Source organism: Tachyglossus aculeatus, chromosome X4, assembly GCF_015852505.1.
Source record: "Tachyglossus aculeatus isolate mTacAcu1 chromosome X4, mTacAcu1.pri, whole genome shotgun sequence".
In the NCBI taxonomy this organism is placed as follows: Eukaryota; Metazoa; Chordata; class Mammalia; order Monotremata; family Tachyglossidae; genus Tachyglossus; species Tachyglossus aculeatus.
Window position 1 is genome coordinate 18,560,493 of NC_052098.1, and position 18,776 is coordinate 18,579,268.

The 18,776-nt window shown below is 42.7% G+C and overlaps 1 protein-coding gene across 1 annotated transcript in view; it reads right to left on the reverse strand.

Annotated features, from left to right (window-relative positions):
- Positions 1–6,595: 6,595 nt before the first annotated feature.
- The window catches only part of PLGRKT (plasminogen receptor with a C-terminal lysine), a 37,736-nt gene continuing 25,555 nt past the window's right edge, over positions 6,596–18,776 (reverse strand). Inside the window, exons 3-5 of the mRNA XM_038769848.1 lie at positions 13,607–13,737; positions 9,571–9,680; positions 6,596–6,770 (exon numbers count right to left, since the gene is read on the reverse strand). Coding sequence (XP_038625776.1) covers positions 6,649–6,770; positions 9,571–9,680; positions 13,607–13,737 — 363 coding nt within the window. The 3' untranslated portion in view covers positions 6,596–6,648. The remainder of the gene's footprint in view (positions 6,771–9,570; positions 9,681–13,606; positions 13,738–18,776) is intronic.

An 18,776-nucleotide genomic window follows, 5' to 3' on the forward strand; every position in this document is an offset into this window, starting at 1 on the left:
GCCTATGTTTTGTCTCTCCAGGGAATTCTAGCTGAGCTGCAGGCTGCTGGAATCCTCCGTCAGCGCACCCCTCTCACCGATCATCTGCATCCGTTCATCGCTGGAGATTGGGTTTGGGTTAAGCGCATGGTCGGCAACGGTTCACTTAAGCCATCCTGGGAGGGGCCCTACCAGGTTCTCTTGTCTTCCTTTTCTGCAGTTCGTGTTGCCGAGCGCCCCTCATGGATCCATCACTCCCAGGTGAAGCCAGCCGTTTTTGATGCTTCGCCTCCTGATTGTACTCCCCCATCGGTTTCTGCTGACTCTCAAGATTCCAAGCCACCCACTGTCCCAGCTTTATGGCTGCGTCGAACTTCTACCGGATGGGCCTCGGTCCTGTGAGATTTTGTCTGGTTGCTTATTTGTGTGTCTTGCCGCTGGTTTGGTTTTTGCTGTGCTGTGTTTTTCAGTTCCTGAAGGCCTGCCTCCGATGCGCTTCATATACCCTGATGCTTCTACAAACCCCGACCACACCCTTGTCCAAAGCTGAAGTCACAGACATGCAGCGCCATCTGGACGCTGTGTTTCGCTGAGGAGGGGGATTGTTGTGTGTGCTCAGTTGTGCCTGGATTGTTGTGTGTGCTCAGTTGTGCTTGAATTTTTCTGTTGGATTTTTCTATCTTTTCTTTTTGCCTGGATGTTTTTGTCTTTTCCTTATCCTTTACTTTAGGCGCCGGCTTTGCGGAAGACCTTTGTTATCACGAGGAGGGTCGTATGTGATCCTCCTGGTGGCCATGGGCCTCGGAAGGATCAAAGGGGGGTCTTACTTTTGCTCATGTGCCTCCCGTGCCTCCTTCGTCTCTTTTGCTCCATTGTTGCCCGGGTGGTCCGCGAGATTAAGGTCGAGATGCTCCCATTGCGCGGACGCCCTTAGCGGTCCCCGCCCTAACAGGAGGGGGACACGTAGGGAGCGGGGGAAGGCGATGAGACAGGCAGTATGTGCACACAAACCGTACCCAACGGCTCAAGGCCAAACAGACTCAACAACAGGAGATAAAGAGACCAGGGCAAGAAAAGCAAGCTTGCACCTGCAAGGCTCGGAGGCAACCTCAAGGCCATATCCGCAGCCAGCGACGGTTGGCAACGGGTGGCTGGGGGCGAGCCAGAGCAAATGCTTCATGACTGGACAGAGCTGTTGTTAGGCTAGTGGCTGGAGGGTGGTCAAAGCCTCGATATGCCATCCCCCGAGAAAACCCTGCCCCCGGGCAACGGGGGGTATAAGAGACGAACAAGACAAAGGGGGGGCATGCGCGCGCTCTCTCCCTCTCTCTCTCTCGCTCTCTCTCTCTTTCAACCATGTAATCGCTGATAGCAAATAAACGGCAACCAAGCTTTGAACCTCTGGCTGACTCTTCCTGGTGTGAACGCGCGGGCCGCGTCCGGAGATGTCCGAAGACCCGGAGAGGGTAAGAACCCGAGAGTTGCCCCCGAAACCACGGGGAGCAACGGGGGAAAGCATTAATAATGATGGTATTTGTTAAGTGTGGCTCGGTGGAAAGAGCCTGGGCTTTGGAGTCAAAGGTCATGAGTTCAAATCCCGGCTAAGCCACTTGTCAGTTGTGTGACTTTGGGCAAGTCACTTCACTTCTCTGTGTCTCAGTTCCCTCATCTTTAAAGTGGGGATTAAGACTGTGAGCTCCCTGGGGGAAAACCTGATCACCTTGTAACCTCCCCAAGCACTTAGAACAGTGCTTTGCACATAGTAAGCACTTAATAAATGCCATTATTATTATTAAGCGCTTACTATGTGCTAGGCACTGTACACTAGAATATCGGCTTTAGAGCACTCAATCAGTTCTCCCACTCCTATCTTACCTCGCGGATTTCCTACTACCATCCAGTCTGCAAGCTTTTCTTCTCTAACACCGACTTACTCACTGTACCTCAATCTGTTCTATCTCAATGCCAAACCCTTGCCCATATCCTACCCCTGGCCTGGAACTCCCCCCCGACTTCACATCTGACAGACCAGCACTCTCCCCACCTTCACCAACTAAGCCCTCATTTCTCCTACTCCCTCTCCCTTCTGCATTTCACTTGAGCATGAATCTGGGCCCTTTAAGTGCTTGGTATTCACACCACCCTCAGCCCCACAGCACTTATGTACATGTCCGTAATTTATTTCAATATCTGTCTTCCCTTCTAGATGCGCTCCTTGTGGGAAGGGACTGTGTCTACCAACTGTATCGTATGGTACTCTTCCAAGCGCTTAGTACAGTGCTCTGCACACAGTAAGCGCTCAATAAGTACCATCGATTGAACGACTGAGGTACAGAAATACAAGGATGTATATATCAGTATAAAGATCCACAGTGGGGATTGTGACTACTTAAGTGTGTAGGTAGTGCGGAAATGCTGGAATTAGCAGTTGGGGGTATATGATGTGGGGAGATTAATAATTGTTCAGGTAAAGTGGAAGGCAATCTGCCACAAGTCAAAACTCACCTGAGCTGGGCAAGCAGTGGCAGGGAAGAGAGTCGAGGGCAGAGACTCAAGTTTACTGTGCGGAAGGAGGCAATGGTAAATTGCTTCCATATTTTTATCAAGAAAACTCAATGGATACATTACCAGAAAGATTGCAGATGGAGAGCGGGGCGTTCTGGGAGAGATGCGTCCATGGTGTCCTTAGTACAGTGCTCTGCACACAGTAAGTGCTCAATAAATACGATTGAATGAATGAAATGGGTCAGAAACGACTTGACGGCATAAGACAAGAAAGCTTCCTGGAAGAGGTGTGATTTTTAGAAGGGCTTTTAAGGTAGGGGTACCGTGAGCTGACAGATGTAAAGTGGCAGTTCCTGTAGAACCCTTTAAGGCATCGTTAGGAAATTGAGCTCCCCTCATAGTTAAGTCTCAAACTCCACAGCAAAATATTCTCCTTGGAAAGAGGTGCAAAAATGCTTCCTGCTGCCACACACATTTAACAGCTACCCTAGTCTAAATTAACTTCCACAGAGTGGGGGCACCAACTTTTCCATTTGAACATAGGAGCAAACTTGGAATGGACCATTATTATTATGCTATTATTATGGTATTTGTTATGCGCTGAATATATGTCAAGCACTGATCTAAGCACTGGTTTAGATATAGTTTAATCCGGTCGGGCACAGTCCCTGTCCCACCTGGGGCTCATGGTCTACGTAGGAGGGGGTCGTTGTTGTTGTTAACAGGCTGTTCAGAACCTTCTTCTCTAGGACAGATCAGAAGCTTTATAAAATTGATTTTATTAATATTCATTAATCAATAAAAATTAATCAATCATATTTAGAGAGCACCTGTTTGTATGTAAAGAACTGGATTAAGTGATTGCGATTGACGCCAAGGAATGACTATCTCTACAGGGCAATCCATGTTCTCACAACATCTATAGGGTCTCCTTGGAAAATAGAAGAGAAAGCAGTACAAAGTTAAGAGCGTGGCCAATTATCTTCAGTACCATGTGTTTTCCACTTAGTTTCACGAGCCCCTTACCCATACAAAAATGTAAAATTAATGAGTCTAATAAGTTTTTAAAGAGGCTTCTCTGGTGTCTTTCCCCGCCCCAGCCAAGATTGCTCACTTCTTACCTCTAAATGATTTTCCAGTGATTCATGTCCATGGTAGCATATGCATTCATGCTTTTGCTTTGCTGGAGTCTTTGCTTGGGGGTATTCAGTTATCTCTTACTTGTGGTAGTGAGAGAAATTGCCTGGGTGACTGATCCAAACCACTCAAAAACCTCATTTGCACCCATAGTTCCAGCTTCCTCTTCCATTAATTCTTTTACCGGAGTTGCTGCCAGAAAATCAAACTGGTTTGAATTTTACCTCTTTCCTGCTTTCTAGTGGAGTAACTTGTTTTGTTTTGTTGTCTGTCTCCCCTTTCTAGACTGTGAGCCCGTTGTTGGGTAGGGACCATCTCTATATGTTGCCGATTTGTACTTCCCAAGCGCTTAGTACAGTGGTCTGCACACAGTAAGCGCTCAATAAATATGATTGAATTGAATGAATTAATATCATCAATCATCAATGGCATTTATTGAGTGCTGTTTGCAGAACACTAAACTAAGTGGTTGGGATAGTACAACAGAGTTGGTAGACACTGTTCCTGCCCACAGTAAGCTGACAGTCTAGAGAGTAGTGAACTAGATGAAGAATTAGTAGCATGCATAATGGAGAAACAAAAGGGCGAAACTCAGATACTGTATTGATGGAGTCTCCCGTCTAGCATAATGGTCAGTTTCAAGAAACTGTGTGATAAAATTGATGAAAAAGGGAGAACGGTCCTGTTGCTAAGACCACTGCATTGTTGGGGAGGGAAGGAAGGGAGGGGCAAAGGTAATGCTTGGTGCCCACCTGTGGGGGTAATGGTTTCTCCCCCTCAAGGAGCTGAGGCCCACGCTTGGAGTGACACAGGTATTAAAATGAATGATATTTGCATTCTTTGCTAATCACACTGGACCAGCAGGCAAATGCTTGACAGCAAAACCAGATGCTAGAATAGAGATTTCCCTAAGTTACTCTTCTGTGGTAGCCACCCTGTGATTCCTTACTACACCCTGAAACCCAGTGGATGCTTGGGTAAAGGGACCATTTTTTTTAGAGGGCAAAGTGGTACAGGGGGCAGAGCCTCAAGGGAAATGGGGGCAAAAAAGGAAGGTTTGATCAATGCCACCCTCTGGGGCATTTTGGATGGCAGTCAAAAAATTGTTCCTTGTCTGGGGACTTCTATGGAAGTAGGGCTATTCTCACACACTCTACCACTTCAGGGTTCCAAAAGCCTTGAGAAGGAAAAAATCTTAGCTCCATTAGCCTCCCAAGGCCTCAGGAAACAACTTCCTTCTCTTAGTCCCCAGGACCACCCGAAACCTATTTCGATTGCATTGCGGCTCCAGGATACAGTGTGGCTTCCCAGTCTTTGAAATCTATTTGCTACAAGGGAATTTTTTTTTGATAAGTGATATCTTTGTAAATTTTCAGACTTCATTAAACATAAACCTCACAAAAGATCATCCTCAGATATAGCAGATAACGTGAATTGAAGGCCACGGTCTGAATGTTCGTATTATTTTGTAAACTGATATTGTTACTTCTGCATGGAGACATTTGGACAATGGTACCCGGTTGTAAGCTCACTCACTTCAGTTCATAGAAAAGTTCGGGATTATGGAGTTTATCACCAAATATGGACTTAACAGCTGTTATCAGACACTGCCAAATACTTTATTTCTCAGATAAATTAATTTGCATACTATTTATTACACTGGACACTTCTCAAAATTTTATTGTAAGTGGAAGAATGATTTAACTAGATGCAAACAAACTCTAGATATTCAATAAGGCCACTCGCTGCCCCATGGTAACAGTGACTAAAAAGCATTAACATGTTTCTATAGTTTTAAAGTAAACTGAAAGCATGATTTTGGTTTTAATTACATTCAAAAATCATCTGGAAGCTAATCTACTGGAGATTCGTAATAGCACATAAAGGTTCTTCATTCTAGACATCAATTTTCTGGATATTTCTCCCTTCTAGGCACTGCCCATGTATTCGGTCATCTGTTGTTATATATTACGACCACATCTGTAGGTCTCAGAGTAGAAGGCATTGCTTTTAAAGTATATCACCTGAAAAAGGACGGTATTGTCACTTAGGCACTCAATAATCCTGGAGAAAGACGTTTGGCTATAATATTTGAAACCTGTCATGGCAGGATGCGTTTTTTTATTGGTCAAAGAATGCATAATCTTCTGGTGAGCACTGAAGTCAGTAGTAAGTTGGAATTGAATGAAACAGGGTCACTGATTTACAGAATATATGGATATGTGCAAAAACATTTTTTCCTGAGTTTAATACTGTTTTTGCTTATACTTTGAAAGTGATACATAATGAAGAAATGAGATAATAATCAATGTTATTTTTTCTCTTTGAGCCTAAATGTGCATTCCCCAAATGAGCACCATTTTTCTCTATCTTTACAAAAGGGGCTTTGTTTTGAAGTGCTAGCCACGCACATTTCAGAACTTGTTACTAATTAATCATGGTATTTGTCAAGCGCTCTTGTAGAGTGGAGACACAAATGTGTGAACCCACACAGGGTTCACAGTCTAAGTAGGAGGGAGAACAGGTATTAAATCCCCATTTTACAGATGAGGAAACTGAGGCACAGAGAAGTTAAGTGACTTGCCCAAGGTCACACAGCGGGCCAGTGGTGGAGTCGGGATTAGAACCTAGGTTCTGTAACTCCCAGGCTCGGGCTCTTTCCAGGAGGCCATGATGCTCCTCACTGCTCCCTAACTGTAGTTTATAGATTAGTTGGTTTCATCCTTATTATGGGGTCATTATTTTTGAGGAGTGGCAGCCACAGGAAATTGGTGCCGAAGAGTTGAAAATAATACCGTTCACTATTGTAGTTCTGGATGTTTGCAACCCAACTACAGCACATGAAAGATGTAAAAGGGAAATATTGCCCTTTAGGAGTATTATCCATAATCAGATATTAAATGTGCCAAATTCTTATTTTTTTAAAAAGCACATATGAAGTAACTTGACCATTTTTAAAATCAAGAAAAAAACATGATTTCACACAAATCATTTACGCTTTGAGTATTGATTGTTAGAAATATCCCTTCATTTTTCTATGAAGAATTTGCTCTGAGCTCTTCTGGCTTTTTCCAGGCTTTCAAATGTGATCATTCCTTTTGGGAGCTGCAATTTCTCATTTTCTGTTTCAAGTATGTTCTCCGCTTCACCTTAAATAAAGCACATGAAATGCAAGAAACTGATTAATGATTTTAAAAGATACTTTATGAGAATGATTTATTAATAATGATAATGATAGTGGTATTTGTTAAGGCCTTAATGAGTGCCAAGCATTGTGCTAAACACTGGGTAGATGCAGTATAGGCAGTTGGATACCAGTCCCTGTCCCACAGGGGGCTTACAGTCTAAGAGGGAGGGAGAACAGATTTTGAATCTCCATTTTTCAGGTGAGGAAATTGAGGCACTAAGGTCCAAGGTTACATAGCAGGAACGTGGCAGAGCCGGGATTAGAATCCAGGTCCTCTGACTTCTAGGCCTGGGCTCTTTCAGTTGGAGTTGATATCATTTCCATTTTTACATTTTGGAAATAAGTACACTGATTTGCTAGAGAAATATTTTAGAAAACTGAACCTCAAATCATCCTCCTCATCAGAAACGAAATACGACCCCTGTGGTGATGTAGACAGTTTCAAAGACACCGTGCTTGGCCTCCTAGGTGCTTATAATTAATACATGCAACAGTGGCGGAGCAAGAGATATGAGCCACAGAGACCTATTGACGGGGTTTGGATTAAGAGGGGAGGGGTTCCTGTGGTGTACTGAGTCAGGCAGCACTCGGAGAAATGGTAAGTAGCAAATTCCCTAGCAGTGTGGCCTAACCGACAGAGCAACGGCCTGGGATTCTAATCCTGGATCTGCCACTTGTCTGGGCCTCAGTTACCTCATCTGTAAAATGGGGATTAAGACTGTGAGCCCCATGTGGGACAGGGACTGTATCCAACCTGATTAGCCTATATCTACCCCAGCATGTAGTTCAGTGCCTGGCACATAGTAAGCACCGAACCAATCCCATAAAAAAAAGAAATCTCAATTTTCTTATTATTTTTCACCCAAACTTCTAACACTTCGTTTCTGCTGCCTTTGGCCCAAAAATTAAATAGGAAGGTACGAGAAAAACTATACCATTGTTTAAAATGAATGACATCCATTATATAGTGGAATACTGCAATTGCTATGTTTTCAAACCATTACTCTCTTATAGAGGTGAAGGAAATTAGAATTGAGCAGCTATTGTCAGCTGCTTAAAAATCACTGGGGTTCTAGATTCCTTTTCCATCTAACATGTTCACATGCCAAGTGCTAAAATTGGGCTTGAAGTGTTCTTACTCGGGAGCCCCTCCAAAGGAGCCAGAGAGAAACAACTATTCCACCTGTCACCCTCAATTTACCATCAGCCTGTGTGGCCTCGAGGACCGATACAGAGATTACCTAGAGAGGTAGTGACATTGAGCAAATGATGGAAACCAAGAGGGTAAATAGAGGGTGGCAGGTGGAAAAGACATTTGAAATGTTGCATGTCAATTACAGCCATTCGGGGATGTTCGTGGAGTAGGCTCGGCTGCCGGACTAGTGATATGTGTTTCCCTGACAGAGCGTTGCCATTCACACCCCAAATTCCATGAGTACAAGGGTGCTGGAAATTGGAAAATTAGTTGGGAATACTATCTCCCAGTAGCGTCATCTGTCTATCAGAGCATAGTTTTGCAGACCCAAATTATCTGGATATTGAATGCACACTGGCTTAAATCAACTGGATATTTCAAAACAGGATGACTCTACAAAGATATCCAAATGATTTGAGCCAACATGTACTTCTGAAGCCTGAATTTGTGTGCACAGACCCAGGTGAAAAGAGGACTGTAGCCCAAGTTTTCTGAGTTGTCTTTTTCTTATCTTGATAGACATGAATTTGCTGAACACAAGGCTGTTTGGATTTTACAATATCCTGGTGGTCTAGCTAGCTAGCTCCATCCTGTTCTATTCCTACAAGAGTATTACATACTTTTAATTGTATTATGTTTGAGTCAACATTGCTACTAAAAAATAAACACACTGACTTCATTAATAATTTTGACATGTTCTTTGCATATTAGATTATTTTCGTGAGTAAGACAGGGTCAAGCCTGCATAGAGGCATTCATGTAGGGCTTTTCAGCACAGGGCAAGCCTGACCCCAGGTTGAAAAACATTCCCAATCAATTAATCAAAGGTATTTATTAAGCACTTCCTGTGTGCAGGGCACTGTACTAAGCGCTTGGGAGAGCACAGTATAGTTGGTACACACGATCCCTGGCCAGAAGGAGTTTACAGTCTAATGATTCCCAGATGACCTTTTTCTTTTGTGATGCTAACGTGATCTTACTTAGCCGACCAATCAATCAAAAAATCAATCAAAGAAGTATTGGCAACTAGTACTTTTTGACACAATTCAGCCCAAGAGAACTGAAAAATGATAGATTGGACAAGATTGGGCTGGGAATCCACCCAGTTAACAGTTGCTGCTTGCTCCCCCCTCACTCTACTACCAGGCTGCCTGAACTCCATGGAAACATGTAATAATAAATAATGATAATAATTAGTATTTGTTAAGCACTTACTAGGTGCCAAGCACTGTACTAAGCACTGGGGTAGATACAAGATAATCAGGTTGGACACAGTCCCTGTCCCACATGGGGCTCACTAAGTAGGAGGGAGAGCAGGTACTAAATCCCCATTTTATATATGGGGACAGTGAGGCACAGAGAAGTTACGTAACTTGTCTCTAAAATATGCTTGGCTCCTGCAGACGTACCCATCGTTTGATCTCAGACTCATGGGGTCAGAAGATATGTAATACGCAACTTGTCACTGAAGTGACCCTTACGATAATTAGTTGAATTGGTTATGCATGCTGAATACTAGAGAACAAAATAGGATAAAGAAACCAACTGTCATTTTGTCAAGGCCTACCTTTCATTCTGTGTAGAAGGGTTCCATAACCCATGTCATATTCATAGGCAAAGACAAAACTTAGTGGAATTAGTGGGAAAAAGAGGAAAGGTTTCTTGTTTTTGATTGCTCTGTTCAAAAAAAAGAAAAAGAAACATCAGTGATTAAAACACTCTTGCATGGGTAGCAGCTCCAAAAAGATACTTTTAACGCCACTGGAAAAATCTTACCTGGTTTTCAGGACAAATACCTCTATTTCTATTTAAGTTTTGACTCATTCAGGACTTGTATGTACTCATATTTTTCTGAAGGTATGTGCTCCCTGTGGAATCCTTACTTGAGAATCCCTCATTCATGAATATGGTGTCATGTCACTTTGTGGGGAATACGTGTACCCAAAAGAAAACAGACAGAAGAAGACACTGGGGAGTTGTCGGGCCCTGCATAACTAAATCCGAGCAGCTATTCCGCTTGGAACAAGTGATTCAGCTTGGGATATCGAGTAGCTTGGTTTTTCTTGGTTTAATCAAGTACTTCACTTATTTTGGTCACATGGTGGTCCACGCTGGAATACAAAGGCGATGTAAGGCCACAGTTTCATTCTCCCCTTTGCACCCCAGATATCTCTTCTATTTGTACACCACAACTGCCGGTTTTACTGACGTGTCAAAGGGTTCAAGCCCAGCTTGCACTCAGGTGCAAAAGAGAAGCATAAAAGAGGGTGTTTCCTTGTCAAACTTTGCCCCTTGAAAATCCAGTTGTTAATAAACACAATATCAATCAACCAACAGCAACCCCATGATTAATACCTAAAGGAGCTAATTCCAAATAAGCTGGCTATGTATTAAAAAAAACTATTTGCTTGAAAATATGAGATAAAGGACAAATGTTGCTGGTAAGGGAATCAAAGCATTTAGGAAACATTTCCTTTGTTTATTTATTTATTTCCACTTTTCCACATGCATCAACCTGCATTCCCATTACCTGCATCTAATAGATTATGACATTGTAAAAGAGTATGATATGTCTGTCTCCCCCTCTAGACTGTCAGCTTGTTGTGGCAGGGAACATGTCTACCAACTGTGTTATACTATACTCTCCCAAGTGTGTAGTACAGTGCTCTGCAAAAAGTGCTCAATAAATATGACTGGTTAAGAGACCACTGTTTTGCCAGCAGGGTTTCCTGTTGTTGATCCATGTTCAATGTTGATTATGCATGACCTCAAGCAGCTGCTTGACCTCACTGTCATTTCCATGGACTCTATCTTGATGTTTTCTTTTGGTAAAGCCAAGAAGATACGCGGTTGTGTTGTATTGTGGTGTCCTTGAATACTGACCACATGGTCTCAAGATCTGGGTTGCCCGAACACAAGAATGAGACAGAGGGCTTGATCCGTCCTGTTGTGCTTCTTTGTAGGTGGCTTCGATGAGGAGACGTCAGCTCAAATCTTATTCGGCTGGCCATGAAATGATGGTCAAACGGCATGGGCGTTTCTCTCAAGGAATGTGTGACCTCCTCATCCTATCTATCATGCTGTTTTACGACACAATTTATTAGATGCCAGTAATGGGAATGCGGGTTGATCCATGTGGTTTTATGTTTCGTTGCCAGCTAGAACACAGTGCTTGAGCTGGCCAACGGATTGCTCACCCCCATATTAAGAACCAGGGCCAGGCCTCACTGTACTAAGCGTTTGGAAGAGTACAATAGTTAGCAAACATGATCCCCACCCTTAAGGTGTTTACATTCTCACCGGAGAGATAAATAAAACATTTTTTAACAGAAAGAAGAAGAGAAAGGAAAAATAGACATGTAGATGAGTAAGAGCTTAACTAGTAGGCCATTTAAGTCGAAGTGAACAGAAATACTATGGGTGCATAGCAGTGGTGCATGAGTGCTCTGGTAGAAAGGGGATACAATCTGGAGAGAAGAAAAATGAATTGCGTTTCATTATAATGGGTTGCACTCCACTGATAGGCTGCTTAGATAGTTGGCCTTATGAGAGTTAGGTGGTGGGAGAAAGGCTTCGTACTCCTTCCCTTATGGGAGCTGCTATCTTGCTGCTATCTTGTTGCTATCTCTCACTGTCTTCCAGTCAGCTTACTGGTTAGGAGGGCTCGAGCCGGAGAGACAGGAAAAGTGCATCTTCCCACATGTAGTGGAGCCTGGATTAGAACCCACATCCTCAGACTCGCAGGCCCATGCTCTTTCCACTAGGCCATGCTGCTTAATTTTTTAATATTTAAATAGCCACAGTCCTACTTCCCTGTAAGACAGGTGTGTGTGTCTGCTTGAGTGTACGTGGGTGACCGACTTTATGTAAATGTCGATACGTCACTCCCTGTGAGGGTGGGTGGGACTAATCTGAACCTGGGAGAAGCCAGGCAATTCTTCCCATTGAATTTCTATGACAAATGCTTGGGTGTATGGGAATGGAGAATGGAGGAAATACTTAAACGGCGATCGGCATTCCCAACGGTTTTCTATTTTGACTTCCTACTCACAAAGAAGAACCCTTCATGACACATGGATTCCGTGTTGAAGTCAGCAAAGAGGAGAATACCTAGATTTTAGATAACTGCAAAATATTTAAATATTTAAACATTAAGTGATGTGGCCTAGTGGAAAGAGCACGGGCCTGGGGGTCAGAAGATGTGGGTTCTCATTCCGGCTCCGCCACATGTCTGCTGTGTGACCTTGGGCAAGTTACTTCGCTTCTCTGTGTCTCAGTTACCTCATCTGTAAAATGGAGATTAAGACTGTGATCTCCATGTGGGACAGGGACTATGTCCAACTTGATTACCTTGTATCTACCCCTGTGCTTAGAGCAGGGCTTGGTACGTAGTAAGCGCTCAACACCATAATTATTATCGTGATTGTCATTCTTCTTGTTATTAACAATACAGGATAATTATTTCATACTTTAATATACTCTATCAGTATTGAGTGTCTTCTGTGTGCAGAACACTGTACTAGGTATTTGGGGAACATGTAAAAGGAATAAGAGATGCAATCCCTGCCCTGGAGGTTACATTCTGGTGAAGGAGACAATAAACAAAAATTGATGAATATATTAAAGTGAACAGTGAGAATTTAGGTATAACTAACAGGCACAAGTGATTGATCAATCAATCATATTTTTTGAGTGCTTACTGTGTGCAGAGCACTGTACTAAGCATTTGGGCGGTAGAAGTGTTTCCTGCCCACAACCAGCTTACAGTATAAACACTATCTAAGTATATAAATAATATATGAATAGCATGACCAAAAAAGTGTGTGTGTGTGTGTGTGTGTGTGTGTGGTGGGGGGATGGAGCGGGGGGGGGGGAAATCAGTCAGGGAATGGCTTGTGGGCTTGTGGTGAATGACTTTTTAGAAGGGTGTGGAAAGGGGTGGAATGTGTTTTAGTGAAATTAAGTGTGGAGGGGAATGGAGTGAGCGAGTCCCACACTTTTTTTCTATAACACTAGTCGACGAAATTTTGTGGTTGCAACTAAATTTATGATTGAATTATAAAAAAGAATACATCTAATGAACCCCTTTCTAGGATTATGTAAGCCTAAAAAACATACATACAGAGAGAATTGATATACATGTCACCAAGAAAGAATCAATATTTGGATGCTCAAATATACCACAGGATTAAGTTTACAAATCAAGAAATTCTACTTAATCTATCACCCTCAAATTACAGGGCCCTTCATTTTTTTTGCAACCAAACTATGTTCCTTTGGTTCCCACATCAGAATTGTCTCAAGGAACACAATTTTTGTTATTGATCTATCATTCAGTCTAGTAATGCAGAAAGCAGTATAGAATCTACTTGCATTGTTTTGGCCACGCCTTCAATAATAATTTGTTACTAATGAAGAGAAACAGGCAAATGCGCACCACAGGAAGAGACAGAAGCAACAGTTTTGAATAAATACTAATTTGTCACGTAAGAATTGTACTTCAGCCCAGTTCTAGAGACTGTCATAAGGTAAGGAGAAACAATGAATGGCATAATATAATGTTATTTGATTTTTACCTAGAAGTACTAAACGTTCACACTTACCCAGCTGTTAGAGATACTGCCGCAATGCCAAAAAATGTTCCAAAATACTTGAGAAATTCCCGAGTCCAGGCAATCTGCATAGCCATTTGTCGCTCCCGCATTTCCTGCTGCATCATTAGCTGTCTTTCCAGCTGAGGGGAGAATTCTAGATATATTAAGTGTCCTAGCTTGAAATTGGGTAGATTACAGAGTCTCTACTGGGCCAACCCACAACCCTTTTTGGTCCAATTAAATTTCACTGCAGTTATTTAATGTTAAGAATAAGCAAAGTCCTTTAGGTAATCTTGTATTGAAATGTACTAAGGCCAGTCCCGGCAGTGAAAGCCTTCCTAGCGCAGGCACAGAGTGAACTTCCAAGATTCCACTGCCCATCTTGGCTTCATGGCATTTAGCTCCAAACCCAGTCCAAAAACAAAAACCTTGGGTGAGTCACAGAACTCCTCTGTGCCTCAGTTTCCTCATCTGTAAAAATGGGGATTAAGAGTGTGAGCCTCACGTGGGACAAGGACGGTGTCCAGCCTGATTATATCGTATCTCCCCCTGTGCTTAGTAAAGTGTCTGACACATAAGCGCTTAATAAATACCATTAAAAAACCCTACAAGAACGAACATGAATCTTAATCGAATGAAAAGCAGCACCTAGATCTAGCATGGGGTGGGGGTGGAATGCAGATGTTTAAATAATTTACAGAGAGGAGGAAGGGAACGGGATATGTAGATGAGTGAGTTCTTAAGTAATAGGGTATGTAAATTGATATGTACAGAAGTGCTAGAGGTGTTTGTGAGTACACAAGTACCTGGTTGGTGCAAAAGTACTGAGGTGAAAGGTTGAGATATATATATATATTATGTGAAGAAGAGAAATTAATTGAGGGAGACCTCAAAGGTAGTTCTTTCATTCATTCATTTTCATTCATTCATTCATATCTATTGAGCACTTACTAGGTGCAAAGCACTGTACTAAGTGCTAGGGGGAGTACGATACAACAATAAACACATTCCCCACCCACAACGAATTTACAGTCTAGAGAGGGGGAGGTAGACATCAATACAAATAAATTGTAGCTATGTACATAAGTGTGCAGAACACTGAACTAAGCATTTGGGAGTGTAGATAGAGGCATTCGTTGTCTACGGCAAGCTTACAGTCTACTGTCACCTCCGGGATGAGATGTGATTTCAGAAGGGCTTTAAAAATGGAGCAAGCTGCAGTCTGGTGGATTTGAAGGGGGAGGGAGTTCCAGGCGGGAAGAAGGATGTGAGCAGATGAGAGGCAGAAGACAGGAGAGAGAGGCCCAGTGAGTAGGTGAGCATGAGAGGAATGAAGAATACCAGCTTTGGTGTCGCGGCAGAAGGGAATGGACAAGTAGAAAGGAGAGAGTGGATTTGGAGCCTTAAAGCCAATGGTCAGGAATTTCTTGTTGACCGACTCACTGATAGAAATCATTAATGACTTTCTCATTCATTTTGCAAATCTGGTTGAAAGTCCCCGAACTAGATTTAGGTCCGGCTATCGAGAGGCACATATCAAGGAACTATCTTTGTGTGCTTGAGATATTGATGAGAATATCAGTCACACATCTGATTTTCCAACTACCTGAGCACACATATGCTACTTATCTGTCTATTCCTTTACCAAAAAACCATATACTCATAATCCATGATGCCATTCTTTTTAAACATTTTAATAACGGAAAACATTCTTGAAATTACTCTATAAAACCTGGGCATCTTTACACACCCCATACTTACATATATTTTCAACTTTCCTCCCCTAAACAAGACGTATTGTATTCTCTCAAGTACTTAGCACTGTGTTCCGCACACAGTAAGCGCTCAATAAATACCACTGATTGATTGATTAAACAAGAATGAATAAATAAAAGGGGAATAGGAACAATATGTTCCCTTCTTAAGGCCTTTTAGTCCAAATCATCAACTACCTAAGTCTCTCCTGGTATTACAGAGGCTTGTCAACTTAAATGACAATACCTAATCACTTTTCCTAAAGTTACAGTTTTCTCATCCCTTTATGTATCTGCACTATTATTGATTTAGCCTGACTAAACAATTAGAAATTAAACAGCCCTGATTATGCCTTTGGACTATGTTGATCTTACTGCCTAATTTAATGCTGATTAAACTACAAGACAACTACAGTTTTTTTGGTAGAGGACATATTAAGAGGGATAGATCTCATTAAAAATAATTGCACATAGGAGAAATGATGTGCTGTCCATCTTTTCAAAACTATTACATTTGATTCTCTTTCCACTGGACTTTTTCCTCTATAATCACTTTTATTAAAAACATTACAAACAACCGCTAATTTATGACAGCTCTAATTTGCCAATCTTTTGAGTTTCAGAAGGGGCAATTAAGTAAAGGCCCACAGAGCTCTTAACACATCATCAAAATAATTAATTTCATTTTGACACCCATAACCCATTTGCACACTACAAAGAAGGCAATGACGTTGCTGGAAATTAGCCCTATTGTGATTTTTTGAATGGAAGGCTTTGTAATTGTTGAGTGCCAATATGACCACAACATGGAAAAATCAATTTACCCTAAAGTTTTCTATTGATCTAATTTATGCAGAATACATTCAGGTGAACACATTGAGTCATCTTCATATTTGTTTCATTAAACAATGACAAAAAGATAATCTATGCCCTCAGCCATAAATGAGCTTTACAGTTTTAATGAGACAAACACAGGCTTTGTTAACCTTTGTCTATCCACTTGATGATATTATTGGTGCAAACTAAAAAAATAATCTATATCAAGGATATTCTGCTCTGGATTTTTTTGCAGCCACACAGTAGTTGAATTACACTAGCCACAGGAAGACTCTACTTTGCACAGTTCTATCCATTGGGTGAGACATAGGACCACCTGATCATTTTGAGGGGTAGCCAAATGAAGCCATAATGAGTCTTTTTTCCCCAAAGGATGACCCTCTGGCCTGGAATGCCCTCCCTCCTCAAATCTGCCAATCACACTTTCGCCCTTCAAAGCCCTACTGAAGGCTCACCTCCTCCAGGAGGCCTTCCCACACTAAGCCCCCCTTTTCCTCAGCTCCCCATCCCCCCACCTTGTCCCAACTCGCTCCCTTTGTTCTATCCCCCTCCCAGCCCCACAGCACTTGTGTACATAAGTACATATTTATAATTATATTTATATTAATGCCTTTTTAACTTGTTCTGATATATATCTATACAATTCTATTTATTTATATTGATGCTATTGATGTCTGTTTACTTGTTTTGATGTCTGCCTCCCCCCTTCTAGACTGTGAGCCCATTGTGGGCAGGGATTGTGTCTGCTGATGAATTGTACTTTCTAAGCGCTTAGTACAGTGCTCTGCACACAGTAAGCACTCAATAAATATGACTGAATGAATGAATGACCTCAGCATGGAGGGATAAAAGGAGACTTGTAGCGGACAGTGAAGAAAGGCCACCCTAAACAAAACTAGAGTTGGCTGGATGGGGTCAGCCTGAACACAAAGACACTGGCCAGAATGGGAGAGGCCAGGAACCAGCTCTGCTACATGTCTGCTGTGTGACTCTGGGCAAGTCTCTTAACTTCTCTGAGCCCCAGTTATCTCATCTGTAAAATAGGGATTAAGACTATGAGCCCCACATAGGATATGGACTGTGTCCAACATGATTAGCTTTTATCTACCCCAGTGCTTAGTTCAATGCCTGGCACATAGTAAGCACTTAACAAATACCATTAATAGTATATTAAAAAAAACACCAAAACAGCCTCAAGCCCAGCCTCAAGCCCAAAATAACAGCTTTCCCCAATTAAGCCCTCAGTTTCCCTATGCCCTCTCTGCATTGCCTATGCACTTGGATCCGTACCCTTTGGGCACTTGATATTCACCCCACCCTCAGACCCCAGCACTTCTGTACATATCTGAAATGTATTTTAATGTCGGTCTCCCCCTCTAGACTGTAAGGTCCTTGTGGGCAGGGATCATGTCCATCAACTCTGTTGCATCGTATTCTCCCAAGCGCTTAGTACAGTGCTTTGCACCCAGTAAGCACTCAATAAATACCACTGATTGACTGACGGAGGATGAAGGCACCTAGGTTACAAACCAAAATTTGAGGCAAGAAAACTTAATGACTATATTTTTAGCAAAGCAAAAACAATAGCAAAAACAGAATTCATTCATTCATTCATTCATTCAATCATATTTATTGAGTGCTTACTGTGTGCAGAGCACTGTACTAAGCCCTTGGGAAGTACAAGTTGGCAGCATATAGAGACGGTCCCTACCCAACAGCGGGCTCACAGTCTAGAAGGGGAAGACAGAAAACAAAACAAAACATATTAACAAAATATAATGAATAGGATAAATATGTACAAATAAAATAGAGTAATAAATATGTACAAACATATATACATATATATAGGTGCTGTGGGGAGGGGAAGGAGGTAAGGTGGGGGGATGGGTAGGGAGAGGTGGGGGAGAGGAAGGAGGGGGCTCAGTCTGGGAAGGCCTCCTGGAGGAGGTGAGCTCTCAGTAGGGCTTTGAAGGGAGGAAGAGAGCTAACTTGGCGGATGTGTGGAGGGAGGGCATTCCAGGCCAGGGGGATGACGTGGTCCAGGGGTCGACAGCGCGACAGGCAAGAACGAGGCACGGTGAGGAGATTTGCGGCAGAGGAGCGGAGGGTGCGGGCTGGGCTGTAGAAGGAGAGAAGGGAGGTGAGGTAGGAGGGGGCGAGGTGATGGACAGCCTTGAAGCCGAGGGTGAGGAGTTTTTGCCTGATGCATAGGTTGACTGGTAGCCACTGGAGATTTTTGAGGAGGGGAGTAACATGCCCAGAGCGTTTCTGCACAAAGATGATCTGGGCAGCAGTGTGAAGTATAGACTGAACTTGGAAGAGACAGGAGGATGGGAGATCGGAGAGGAGGCTGATGCAGTAATCCAGATGGGATAGGATGAGAGCTTGAATGAGCAGGGTAGCGGTTTGGATGGAGAGGAAAGGGCGGATCTTGGCAATGTTGCAGAGGTGAGACCGGCAGGTTTTGGTGACGGATTGGATGTGAGGGATGAACGAGAGAGCGGAGTCGAGGACGACACCAAGGTTGCGGGCTTGTGAGATGGAAAGGATGGTAGTGCCGTCAACAATGATGGGAAAGTCAGGGAGAG